General features: G+C 40.0%; 1 protein-coding gene across 3 annotated transcripts in view; it reads left to right on the top strand.

Annotated features, from left to right (window-relative positions):
- CDH18 (cadherin 18) overlaps positions 1-14,080 on the top strand; it is a 197,313-nt gene that overhangs the window by 139,351 nt on the left and 43,882 nt on the right. For all 3 annotated transcript variants that reach the window (XM_032220478.1, XM_032220477.1, XM_032220479.1), the window contains exon 6: positions 492-745. In XM_032220478.1, the coding sequence (XP_032076369.1) occupies positions 492-745 (254 nt within the window). The remainder of the gene's footprint in view (positions 1-491; positions 746-14,080) is intronic.

The raw sequence follows: 14,080 nt of genomic DNA, 5'->3' as shown, positions 1-14,080 counted from the left end.
AAAATATTCAAAGCAGTGTGAAAGATGGACCTAACAGAGCATGAGTAGAAAAAAAAGATATCTTTTTTTTCAATGCATGAATACAAGCCAACATTTGCAGCTGAAGTCTACCTGAGGATGATTAATACTGTACTATTGAAAAAGGGATAGACTGGAAATTTGTCAGAGCAAGAGAGTTCTTAGGAAAAAAAATGACTTAAATGGGTTTAAATACAGCTGAAGTATTTTGTTCAATAGTTTCACACAAAGGAAGTGGATATTTTTAAATGAAAAGAAGTATTAACAAAAAGTACTATAAATCTAGCACAAATTAGTGAGTGGTTGCCACTATAATAAGGGAGCTGTTACCGCTCGAACTGTTTTAAATGTCACAGAAGCTATAACCATACATGGCGATGCATGTAAGGTAATGGAAAAAAAACCTGCATTTTATACTGAGAATTAAAAACCAACTCTCCATAGTAATGCAACATTATTTTTTCTTCCCACAGCCACTCAACTATGAAAAAAAGAAATCCTATACTCTTAGCATAGAAGGCGCAAATACCCACCTCGATTTCCGCTTCTCACATTTAGGACCCTTTAAGGATGTGACTATGTTGAAGATCGTGGTTGGAGATGTGGATGAGGCACCGTTGTTCACTCTTCCATCCTACATCATGGAGGTTTATGAAAATGCAAAAATTGGAACTACTGTGGGCACAGTAACGGCACAAGATCCAGATAGTGCTAACAACCTAGTAAGGTATGGTAGTATTAACAGCTCTTTGTAACTGTCAGATCCCTTACGCGATACTGCCGTTCAATTGGGAGGGGGGGCACCTCAGGGTTAAATTACTAGCAGTATCTGTAACAACTGAGATTTACAACTAGTTTCCTGTCGCTGGAAAGCTGGAGGTCCCAGCATCTCTGCAGGGATGTTTATGATGGCCATGTGGGATATCTTACTTTAATGTCAAACTAGAGATAGCCGTGTTTTATTTGACTCTCAGGGCTGAAGAGTTAAGGAAACATCTTCACACTTGTGTATTGGCCAGAATCTGCATTCTGACAAAAGGGTGGGGTCATTATCAGTTTAATCCCACTTGCATTCCCTAAAGGGCTTCAGATGCTGCTTTGCCTCTAATGGTTTTCCATTCTGCTTAATTAAAAAAAAGAAAAATAGAACAAAAAAATATACATATGTAGTCATTGTACTTTTAAGCCTCCCCCCCCCTCGGCCTAATTTTGGTCAAGATGTAGACCTGGTTACAATTCCCAGCTATTCTCATCATTATCTTTATATAATTATACATCCTTATGCGCCCCCAATTTGTGATTCTGCCTTTAAGTCTCAATAGTTTCCCATTCTAAGTGTATTTCATGTTCCCTCTTCAATTTTCCCATGTCTTGGATTAGATGACCTTTAGTTGTCTATGAGTAGCAAACCTCGCTGTTCAATATTCATTTCAATTCCCTTAATCTGTTGTATAGAATAACAAATGGTAAACATTTCGCTTTATTTCATCATCTTAAAAGTTCTATGTATATCCATTTTTCATATATTTTAACCCATGCTTACTTGTCCTTCTGATTTCGTTTCCAGTCAATTTGCCACTCAGTTTAATTATCACCTATAAAGTTGAATGGCAAACCTCTGCTTTACAACCTCCCCATGTCAGTTTCATATTTAACTGGGGTATTCTTGGAAGCTTGTCATTCAGACAAATTAGACATACTGTAAATGGACACAGAGATAAACCATATTTGCATGCCATTCAAAAAAGACAATAAAAAAGCTAAGAAGGAAATAAAAAGACCAGTACAGATCCTTTACAATAAAACAGCACTCAGATAAGCAGGGATTAACACCAGACAAACAAGAAGAAAACAATACCCCAAACAAGGAAACTACCAAGGACAATACCACACCTCACCAACACAGGGAAAATCTCATATTAGCACTGATTATGTTACCCATGGTAGCTACGTAATGAAATGCCTACAAGCAAAACAGTGGTGGGATTCAAATAATTTAACAACCGGTTCTCTGCCCTGATGAGCAGCTGGGTAGGCGGGGATCAGTGGTCATGTGACTGGGTGGGCGTGGCCAACTCTACGTCACTCAGGTCGATGGGCGCTTCGCCTTAGCTGTTACAATGTAATAAGGGTTAACCGGAGAGGTAGTTTCTGTAAGCAGGTCAATAAAGATTAGGCTAGAAACAACACCAGAATGTTTCCTTCCTGCCTTCCTTACAGGATTAGCCCTGTAAAGTGGAAAAAAACAAAAGGAGATTTCTTTCAACAATCGGTTCTCTGAACTGCTTAGAAAGCTAAGATCCGGTTCTTCCGGATAGGTGCGAACTGGCTGAATCCCACGACTGAAGCAAACAAGCTAGCTCAGAGAACATCATTTGCAAGTCACACTAAATCACAATGTCATTTAATTTTGGTTTAGCAGGTGGTCCCAATCTAGTCAATTGTACCTCCTTAATTAAAATTAAAAAAAAAAAACAATAGTTAAATAAGCCATGTCTTAGGTTTGGGTATAATGCAAGTCTGTAACTTATCCAACCTGACTCATCTTACTATAGGAGGGAAGGTATTCCTGCCCAGAATCTTGTTGCTGATTGAAATCATTTTTTTTCTCCACCTTCCCTTCCAGTGATTCTGTTTCTGGGGAAGAGTATTAAGCTAAGGGAATTTATGCTACCTTGTATTATATATAAGAATACGAGGTCTTGTAAATGATGAATTGTCATAATCTCCAAAGATTCATTCTGTGCGGATAAGGATCACAGCATTTAAGATGAGGCAGTATGAGACCACAAATCAGGAAATCATTCCAGCGGGGCGCTCTGCGATGAGACAAATTTTGGAAATGGAGTGAGTTAAGTTTCCAGATTTGAATCTGCATTTTGCCTCGCCAGAAATACTTATTCTCCTTCAATGAAAGCTTAAAGCTGCAATGCAAAACCCACTTACTAAGAAGTCTGCTTTGCAGAACTCAGTATAGCTTCTTTCCAAATAGTTGCACAAATTGTATGTTTAACCTAATATAATAGAATTGATGTTAACTTTTAAGCACAATACTTCTGAAAGAAGAAGGTTTTGTTTTGTTTTGTCTCAACTAAAATAAAGATTATGTTGCTTTTTCTAAATGGGTAAATTCTGAGGATAAATAATTTCAAGGTAGGATTAGAATAAACCCTTTAAGCAAAATGAACCCAAATCCTTCTAGATTTATGCTGGGAAGCCTAATCCTTTTTATCATAAAATAGTTCTGAGTTTTTTTAACAGTATGGGAAAGATCCATTTCTAAATTTAATTGTGTGTTTATAGGCATGCAGCTATTGATATTAATTAAAGCATATCTTTTGTGTTTGGTATTATCAAGATTACAACTGAATAATTACCATGAATCTATTAAAACAGCATTACATTTTTTTTTTGTGAATTCAAAGAAGAATTTAACTCGCAAATGTAAAAAAAATATTTATTATCAGATAGTTCACACAGTTGTCATTTATCAATTTATGATATAAATATTATGCATTTTTGCCATCCCACATTATCCTAGAAATCCCAAAATCTAGTCTGTTGAATATTTCTACTATTGCTTATAGTGATATTACCGTGTTCCCCAATTTGGAGTTGAATTCACATTTTTTTAAACTCATAATATTTGGCCATTATATTCTGAACCATTCAGCAATATGAATATAGTTATTATATTTTATATATGCTGCTAGACTGAGCATATATAAAAAATGTATAATGAAGAAAATATATTGAAATATAATGAATAAAATGACAGTAAATTTAAAGCTTGTCTTGTAAAACAGTTCCAAATAAGGAGGAGGAAAATAGACACACGACAATTCCCAGAGAAGTGCTTGGTGAAGGAATGGATGTTTAATATGGGCTCTGCTTCGTGCCAACCCTGTCAAATCTAATCAGGCAGGGAGACATAATCAGAAACAAGTAATCCCACAAATAACCATAAAGGCAGAGGCGGTTTTCAGCCGGTTCTCTCCGGTTTGGGTGAACCGAAAGCGGAAGCTGCAGGAGGCTCCACCCACCCGCCCTGACATAATGCACAGCACACGCACTCACATTTGCAAACTGGTGGAGATGGTAAATGAATCCTACCACTGCATTAAGGGATCTATAGATGGCAATCAGTATCCTGAATTATGCTTGGAAGCTCACTGGCACCGTGACCCGACAAAAGGGTGAATGACAAAACCGCGCCCGACTAAACGGCGTCATTAAAACTGCGACGTCATCAACGCACCGACAACAGCGCGCTGACAGAAGGGCGATTTACAACAGCTCGTCGGCAGAAGGGCAATTTAAGTTAAGGTAAGGGTTAGGTTTAGGGTTAGGTTTAGGGTTAGGGTTAGGGTTAGGGTTAGGTTTAGGTTTAGGTTTAGGTTTAGGGTTAGGGTTAGGGTTAGGGTTAGGGTTAGGGTTAGGGTTAGGGTTAGGGTTATGTTTAGGGTTAGGTTTAGGGTTAGGGTTAGGTTTAGGGTTAGGGTTAGGTTTAGGGTTAGCGTTATGTTTAGGGTTAGGTTTAGGTTCAGGGTTAGGTTTAGTTTTACAGCGCGCTTCTGTCACCGTGCTGTTGTTGGCGCGATTCAGCGCTCATTCTTCGGAGCGCTTTAGAACACACGGTTTTGTCACCGCGGTTTAGTCGGGCGCGGTTTTGTCGTTCGCCCTTTTGTCGGTGAACCCACTGGCACTATATCTCCCTCTTCAAGCACTTCGAGAGTTTAACAGGAGTTCTTCCCTTGAATATTAAACATTTCTTGCATAGCAAACTGTCCAAGGAGGACTTGCCTAAACATAGGTCTTCAAGTGTAGCCTTTCCTTTAGCAACACAATTGTGTACCTTTGTTACATCAGGAACAAAGCCTTGAGAACGATTCTCTTCTGGTTATCAGGCTAAAAGCGATTTGAAGGAAATTCAGAGAGCGTCTATCACAATATTTTTTCTTCAAGGATTTCATGTATTCTTCTTACATGTGCCTCATTATGCATGCAGAATGAATGACGTTTGACAAACCAGTATTTCCCAAATTTTCTGTTAGTGGTATTAACTGACAAATTGAGACAAGTCAGGAACTTTCATGTCCTACTTCTTCAGCTAATCTTAATTAACCAGATTTTTACAGTCCATTGGAATCAATGGAAGATTCTTCTGGAGTCAAATTCCAGTTGCAATACACCACTTAAAAGAGGAAGGGTAAGAGCTGGGAAGAGCATAATTGTTCTCCTCCTTGAGCTTTGCAATCATCCTTCCCCGAATTCACTCCTATAGCAATTAAAGAAGGAAAAGCAAAGATGCAGTTAATTAAAGTATCTGGGTCCACATCAACCCTTTTGGATTTTGGATCAGCAACCTGAAGTTATGATAGAATGTTGAGAAGATTTTCACCCCTTCAGAATAGTCGGTTTACGGTTTATGGTTTAATTTATTTGTATGCCGCCCTTTTCCCTGAAGGGACTCAGGACGGCTCACAACTCAAAAAGGGAGGGGAAAATACAAACAGAGTAACAAGAACACAAAAAACCATACATAGTTAAAAACACAACAGTCGTACCATTCGAGATGGGGGCAACAGCTCTTTAGCCCCAGGCCTGTCGGAACAGCCAGGTTTTAAGGGCTTTGCGGAAGGCCTGGAGGGTGGTGAGGGTTCGAATCTCCACGGGGAGTTCGTTCCAGAGGGTCGGAGCAGCCACAGAGAAGGCTCTCCTCCGGGTAGTCGCCAGTCGACACTGGCCGGCGGATGGAATTCGGAGGAGGCCTAGTCTGTGGGATCTAATTGGTCTATTGGAGGTAATTGGCAGTAGGCAGTCTCTCAAGTACCCAGGTCCAATATTCAGAATATCTTAGCGATGTAAATGTTGCTGCTTTAAAAATATTTTGTGTGTGAAGGAGATTTAGCAGGTATAGCTTTACACTTAGCTACAAGGAGCGGCCATATGGCTAGGAATAAAAATTTGTGCTTTAATACAAACTGTTTTAATTCACAGCTTTCCAAATTAAAATTTATTTGTTCTTACACATTGCAGAATTTCAATAAGTTTTCCTACGCAACTTAAAAGTGTGTTAATCAAAATGGCAGACGTGCTTACATAAAAAACATACATAAAAAGCACTCATAAAAAGTTGGATAATAGGAAATGTATAAAATATAAATTAGGCCTAGAATCATAATATTAGAAGTGGTCTTGGAAATATTCTAGGTCAAACACCCAGCCCAGGGCAGGAATCCCAGAGAAATGGCTGCCCACCCTTTTGCTTCTCCCACATTTTAAGAGCTCCTGCAGTCAGGAAAAAAAAATTGAGTTTCTTGTCAGCTTCTTTTCAAAGTCACAAATTAATAGGTGAAAAAAAAAAGTTCTGCTTTTAAAAGTGCTAGCTCAGCAAAAAAGGTCTTTTTTAAAAATAAGCATAGCTTTGCTTATTTGCTGTTGCTACTAAACATTTCCATTATTTGCTGCTGCAGAATCCAAGGCCTGATATAGCTGAGAACTAGGGACATCAGTGGTGGAGTGCAGTGGTGGGTTTCAAAAATTGTTTGAACCTACTCTGTGGGTGTGGCCTCCTTTGTGGGAGTGGCTTGCCGCCCATGTGACCGGATATGAAGATGCTGACAACACTTGTTAGAACCACCTTAAATTACCTCACACACAGCACTGGCATGCATAAGAATATGATATAAACTTGTTTTTTAAAAGGCATCTTTGCTTTGCGTTAAAACAACTTCAACACACGCAATGTTCTGATTGCACCACAAATGCAGTAGTCATCCTTACCTTTCACAGAGGCACTGAGCGCTTCGGAAGGCGCGGACTTGCCCTCCGCGGTTATGTCATCGCGCTAGGGTCGCTTTTTTCCTTAGCGCTTCGGACGGCACGGATTTGCCCTCCGCGCTTATGTCGGCGCGGATAAGGGCTTCGCGGTTTTGTCGGTGAACCTCACATATTTAACTGTCCCCTTTTGATGATTGTAAATTAGTCGTCATATTTTTTTTGTTACAATTCTATTGTGTAAAGTTATACATATACTGGAAGCCTTTGACATTATGTTGTGGGGGAAAAAATGTCCTCTTCAGGAACCCCAGCATGTGGAGAGAGATGCAATCAAGCAAATTTAATTGGCATGCATGATTACAATGATCAGCGAACTCCCAAACAAAAGAATGCGAAAGAGCTCCAGTTAAAATAAGGTTATAAATAGGTGTATATACCCTCTTGAAATAATATATAGGAATTAGAAAGCTAGTGTGAATTATAATATTTTTCTGCAGGATTGTAGGATTGTCTGATAACAATAATGGTGATTTTATTATAGGCTGCCTATGATCTCCACATTAAGACCACGGGAAATATCTGTTCTTTGCTATGTGTTGCCTTCCTATTAGGCAGCTATTTTTATTATTAGGCAACCTATTTTCCAAATCACCAGAAGGCAAGACAAGAAACAATGGATGGAAGCAGTGGTGGGATTCAAATAATTTACCAATCAGTTCTCTGACCTAATGACCAGCTGGGTAGGTGGGGCTCGGTGGTCATGTGATCATGTGGGCGTGGCCAAGTCAAAGTCACTCAGGTCGATGGGCGCTTCGCCTTAGCTGTGACAATGGTAATAAGGGTTAACCGGAGAGGAAGTTTCTGTAAGCAGGGCAATAAAGATTAGGCTAGAAACAGCACCAGAATGTTTCCTTCCTGCCTTCCTTACAGGATTAGCCCTGTAAAGTGGGGAAAAACAAAATGAGATTTCTTCCAACAACCGGTTCTCTGAACTGCTTAGAAAGTTACCAACTGGTTCTCCCGAATAGGTGCGAACTGGCTGAATTCCCACCACTGGATGGAAGCTAATCGAGGAGAGAAGCAATCCTAGAACTAAGGAGAAATTGTCCGACAGTGAGAACAATTAACCAGTGGAACAAGAAGTTGTGGTTGTTCCATCACGGGAGGCTTTTAACAAGAGGATGGACAGCCATTTGTCTGAAATGATATAGGGTGTCCTGCTTGAGCAGGGGGTTGGACTAGAAGACCTCTAAGGTCTCTACCAACTCTTATTCTTGCCTGTTCTGCCTATTATGAAGTTCAGCATCATGTATGTAAGGAGAATATTATTTGGCCTACACAATACAATTATGGATACACTGGTTGTTTTTGACATTATGATGTGTTCATTGTTATTATTATACATATAATCTTCTTGGGATTTTTTTAAAAGCTCAGTTATGTTATACCACAGCACATTTATTTGGTTGTTATTAATTTCTGTACCACTTCAGGTGGTGGTGCACAGTATACAACATCCACTGCAAGAGTAATAAATCATTAATGGCAACAAGAATAAATAAATAATGATCAAAATAAAGCAATGTTCTTATGAAAGCAACTAGAGCATATATAAAAGTAATTTATATGATGGCATCAACAAATACCTAAACAAACAAACAAACAAAATATCTGAAAAAGTTCTGTGTTAACCAACTTCCAGAAAGCAATCAGTGTCATGACTTAACATGGAGAACTGTTGTGGCCCAGCAGGAGCCGTTGGAGCTGCCACCAGACTCCGACAGCGAGGGGCCCTATGAGTCGGCTCTGGAGGATGTGGAGGACGCTGGACAGGGTTCCGACTCCGAGCAGGGCACAGAGAGGCTGGTTGGTCACCAGGAGGCTCCTGAGCCTTGGACCAGTGGGGAGGAGACAAGGGAGTGTGAGCCTGAGGTCAGCAGTGAGTTGTTCCTGGATCCCCGGCACCGAAGAGCTAATAGGCGTCAGGAACAGCTACGCAGTTACAGGAGGTAATTGTACTCAGCTGGTGGTCATTAGGCTCCTCTCCAGACTATAAAAGGACTGCTTGTGCACACACCCCTCTTGCAGAAGTCAACGCAGGAACTAATGTTGGAGAACATTAATGTGAGCTTGGCAGGCTGGATTGCTGCCACGCCTTATCTGTGCGGGATTGCTGCCCAAGTTTGTCTGTGCCGGTTTGCTGCCAAGGACCTGTCTGTCTGTTAATTAAATGCCATAACTTATCTTTGGCTCGGAATGTGTGTTGGTGTGGAACGAGGGGGGTCAGAACAGAGAACATAATGAAAAACATCTCTCCTCTTTCCTCACTAGATTACCCATCTTCCTCTCTCAGATAATCAAATAAACAAAAAAAACAGATGTAAACTACCACATTCAACTGGGTAACTAAAACTAACATCACAGTGTCATGTACAAAAACCTTTTTACAGGAATTTTGTATGTCTAGTATAATGAAAAGAAGAACTGGGGTGACACAATAATAAGAGTTCCAATATTTGAGGGGTTCCTACAAAAACAAGAGGGTCAAACTATTTTCCATAAAAGCAAGATGAGAAACAATGGAGGGAAACTAATCAAAGAGAAAAACAAATTAGAGCTAACGGGAAATTTCCTGACGTTGTGAACAAGTTATTCAATGGAAAGGCTTGCCTTCACAAACAGTGGGTGCGCAATCACTAGAGGCTTTCAAAAAGACCCGAACAATCATTTATCTGAAATGGTATCGGGTTTCCTACTTGAGCAAGGAGTTGAACTAAAGGACCTCCAAGGTCCCTTCCAACTCTATTGTTCTATCTCCCTATCTAGGTTACGATTGGGAAATGTTTTTTTTCCCCCTGTCAAAAGTCTTTAAAGAGGCAAAAAAATTGACTGGCAAAACAGTTGAGAGCCGAGGTGGCGCAGTGGGTAGAGTGCAATACTGCAGGCCACTTCAGCTGACTGCTATTTGCAGTTCAGCGGTTCAAATCTCACCGGCTCAGGGTTGACTCAGCCTTCCATCCTTCGGAGGTGGGTAAAATGAGGACCCAGACTGTGGGGGTGATATGCTGACTGTGTAAACCGCTTAGAGAGGGCTGAAAGCCCTATGAAGCGGTATATAAGTCTAACTGCTATTGCTAAAAGTGCCAAAAGCAGAGATTGACAAAGTCAATCTCACTTGGTCAGTGAACTTTATGAAAAGGAACAAGTGACTTTTGCAGAAGTAAGGGATGCTTTTAAAATTATGCAAAAAAGTTTTAATAAAATTAGATCGAGCATTACACAATACCAGCTGAGTCTACGTTTTCTTTTTGTAATGCTCTTTATTGTCACTGTGATGGCAAACATGACAACATGTAGGTTAGTCTGTTAGAAACTGCTTCCTCATTGTGTTTTTAACAGCTAGAAGCTAGCCAGGGCAGGAGACATATCCGCATGAAGCATAAATCATATTTTTCTGCTCCTTTTTGGGTACAACACACCAGCTGTTTTTTTCTGGGCAAGGTAGAATGTATATGCCAAATTCAAGAAGCTGCAAAAATTTTAACAGCTGTATGTGCTCTACAAACTATTCCTTTTATGAGAAGTTAGTGAAGCACATAGGACAGTCTTATTGTTGCCTCTGGCCTTCCATCTCATCTATTTGCTGTGCAGTGTTACCTAGTATGAAGTGATAGATGTTCTTTTTTAAGTTGCCTGCCCCTGCAGCTAAAATAGTGTGTGTGTGTGTGTGTGTGTGTGTGTGTGTGTGTGTGTGTATCTCCAGTTAGTTTTACCTGGGAGCTATGATGAACTAAAGTCTATCTGATCCAGGTTTGCATCACACACATATCCATTCTGTTATACTAGGATCAATATTGGTTTGATATTCTGCCCCAACACTCTGCTCCAACTTTTGATTCACTCTTTGCTTTAGCATGACATACCTGTATTATTAAGAAGCAGGATTGATTCTTAATTATTGCAGTTGACAAGAAATATTACAATGTTTCAGCTATTAATATTTGTAAGGGCGACTCTCCTGCTTCCAACAATACATAATTGATCACATTTATGCAAGTACAACTAATGTTTAATGTTTAATAAATTTATATGCCGCCCAATCCCGAAGGACTCCGGGCGGCTTACATAAAAACAATTTAAAAGAATACTAAAAAAATTAAAAAATAGAAAGACAGGCAAGTTAAAAGGACACAATATTCAGTCAACCTTAGTGGGGCTGGACCTCATTCAAGAGGTCAACAGCCCCAGGCCTGCCGGAAGAGCCAGGTCTTAATGGACTTTTGGAAGGCCGAGAGAGTGGGGAGGGTCCAGATCTCTGAGGGTAGATCATTCCATAGGGCCGGGGCAGCTACAGAGAAGGCCCTCCCCCGAGGGGCCGCAAGACAACATTGTCTAGTTGACGGCACCCGGAGAAGGCCCATCCTGTGAGATCTTATCGGACGCTGAGAGGTATGCACTTCAGGTACACATATATCCAGTGTACATTTCAGGAGTATCCTTGCTGGCTAAAATCTTTCTTTGTGCTGTGTGCTTCATTCCTTAATGGGATATTTTCTTATTAATAATGAATTACCCTCTTGATAAAACTATTTCTGGTCTGTGTTCACTCTATTTTGGACAGCTTCTATACGAATCAATTATTTCCTTTCAAAATTGGAAACTAAGGGAAGCCCTCAATTCAATAAATTGGTGCAGATGTTCATAGCTTGGTTGAAAAATCTTAGCTTGCGTGTGGTTACTGGTCTCTAAATTCTTCATAAATATGATTTTTTCCCCACAAATATTGTATCTTTGTCTTTGAGCTGGTTGAGTTCATTAAAGTTCTGTCTGTAATGCTACATTTCTAATGGCTTATTTTTACATGCAAAATATAACATGACCTGTTTAAGTGAACTTAGTTGGTTTATAATTATTTGTGTAAATAAAATATTTTTATAATGAATGAGTCATACTATAGATAGTCCTTGAGTTAGAACTGTAATGGAGTCTGCCCATTAGTGTTGTAACATTAATCGAAACAGTTGAATGAATGAACACCATCCCTCCTCTCCCCAATGCATTCACTAATCAAATGCATGGGTCATTAAGTGTGCATGAGGTACTTCAGGGAAGGGGAAGACCATGGAGGACAAGAAAAAGCTACCTGGCTCTGGCCACCCAAGGCCTCCCCATACCCACTGAGATATCCCATGCTTCCCTTTCCACTCCTTAGGGTCCCCACAGCTCAATGGTGGGATTCAAATAATTTACCAACCAGTTCTCTGGTCTCCGGATACGCTTCAAGGTGCTAGTCGTCACTTATAAAGCCCTTCATGGTATTGGAACTGGGTACTTGAGAGACCGCCTGCTGCCAATTACCTCCCAAAGACCCATTAGATCACACAGATTAGGCCTCCTCCGGGTTCTGTCTACTAGCCAATGTCATCTGGCTACTACCCAGGGGAGGGCCTTCTCTGTGGCGGCTCCGGCCCTTTGAAACGAGCTCCCTGCAGAGATTTGGACCCTCACCTCTCTCCAGGCCTTCCGAAAAGCCGTTAAAACCTGGCTGTGTCGGCAGGCCTGGGGTCGATGAGTTCCCTTCCCCTCTCGAATCGTGTGGCTGTTGGTTGTTTTAAATTCCCTGTACTTTTTGTTGTAGTTCTTGTGTTTCCCTTCCCCTCCTTGGGTTTGTGCGCCGCCCTGAGTCCCGCCAGGAATAGGGCGGCATATAAATAAATGAACCTTGAACCTTATTACATCTCATAATTGGGCACTCTTCAAAATCTTAACTCAGGAAGCAGGGGATTTAAAATAGATACATTAGAAACAAATAAAATTAAAGCAAACTAAACTGATTGAATCCACCCAGATTTATATTATCCATTGGTTTGAAATCAATGTTAAATGAATGCCAATAACTGGCCTTTGAGATTAAATACTATCAAGGCAGAATTTTAAATGATTTCTTCAACAACGTGTTCTTCATAGCTGTCTATTATACATCCTATGTCTCTTGAGAAACATGATTTGCCATGCTTTTCAATTGTGTCTTGGAAATGTTCTTAACCTTTCTTACTCTGTAATAAATCTTCAGAATCTCCATCAAAGAGCCAATTTCTGAATGCCATGAAGCTTGGCCAGAGTTGGCTAATGATCCCATGTTCATCATGCCACAGTCAGAGGTTCAGTGAAAAGTCACACATAAATGTCTATTTTTCCCCCCAGATAACAGAAGAGGTACTATTGATTTCGGTTTATTGTCCAGAAAATGGACAGCTTGTGTCTGTAAAAGAGGAACAGAAAGCATAATTATTGAAACTATTCTTAAGTCATTGAAGAACCATATTTGGTTTATGGAAAAAAACACCTATACATACAAAGGCATTTTGACTTTCCAATATTATATTCTTAACATATCCATAAGTAGATTGCTTAGAACATGTTACGTTTGTATGTGCATGTGTGCATGCATGCATGTGTGTGCATATTAGTACTATATTAATCAACTCAACTCCAAAATTGTCTGGATTCCTTCTAGCAAGATTATTAAATTGAAGCTTTTATTGCCTGAAATGAGTACAGTAAGTAGTAGTACACACTGTACTATGTCTGACTTTGCAGAAATGTATGAGAAGTGGAAATAATAGTTAAAACAAAAGGTAAATCATGATGGCTGTTAAAACAATTTGAATGTTTTCAAAGCCATAGTCCCATAATATAAATGCCTCTCTGCTGGATGGCTGTAATTGTTTCTGTTGTTAAGAGTAACCTTCAGTGGAGAATAATTTGAAAGATAATGCTTACCCATCTCTTCTGAAAGCTTACTCATTTTGTTTCTCCTGTTTATTTCAAGGCCCTTGCTTTCATTAATAAAAGATCTCATTTATTAGGTTCTAGGATTCATTGGTTTAGTCATCCTTGATCACAATGCCATTTTTGACGATGGAAGTTGTGGGATACAACCAGGGGTGGGTTCCTGCCAGTTCTAACCTCTTCTATAGAAGAGGTTCCACAAATCTGCAGTGCTGTTTAGAACCAGTTCCAGCTCCCTCCCCACGCCCGACCGCACATCATCAAGATGAAGAGCGAGAGGAGGAATTCTGGGAGTTGAAGTCCACAAGTCTTAAAGCTGTCAGGTTTGAACACCCCTAGGGTTGTTTTTTTTTAATAAAGGGTTAGGGGTGCAAGGATCTTGTAACTTGACAGCTTTAAGACTTGCGTGCTTCAATGCCAGAGTTTCTGCGCCAACATGATTGGAGGAAGAATTCTGGGAGTTGAAGTCCACAAGTCTTAAAGCTGT

This window comes from Thamnophis elegans, chromosome 6 (genome assembly GCF_009769535.1).
Source record: "Thamnophis elegans isolate rThaEle1 chromosome 6, rThaEle1.pri, whole genome shotgun sequence".
NCBI lineage: Eukaryota > Metazoa > Chordata > Lepidosauria > Squamata > Colubridae > Thamnophis > Thamnophis elegans.
The sequence above is the reverse complement of the archived record's forward strand: the minus strand, read 5'-3'. Positions and strand labels throughout refer to the sequence as shown.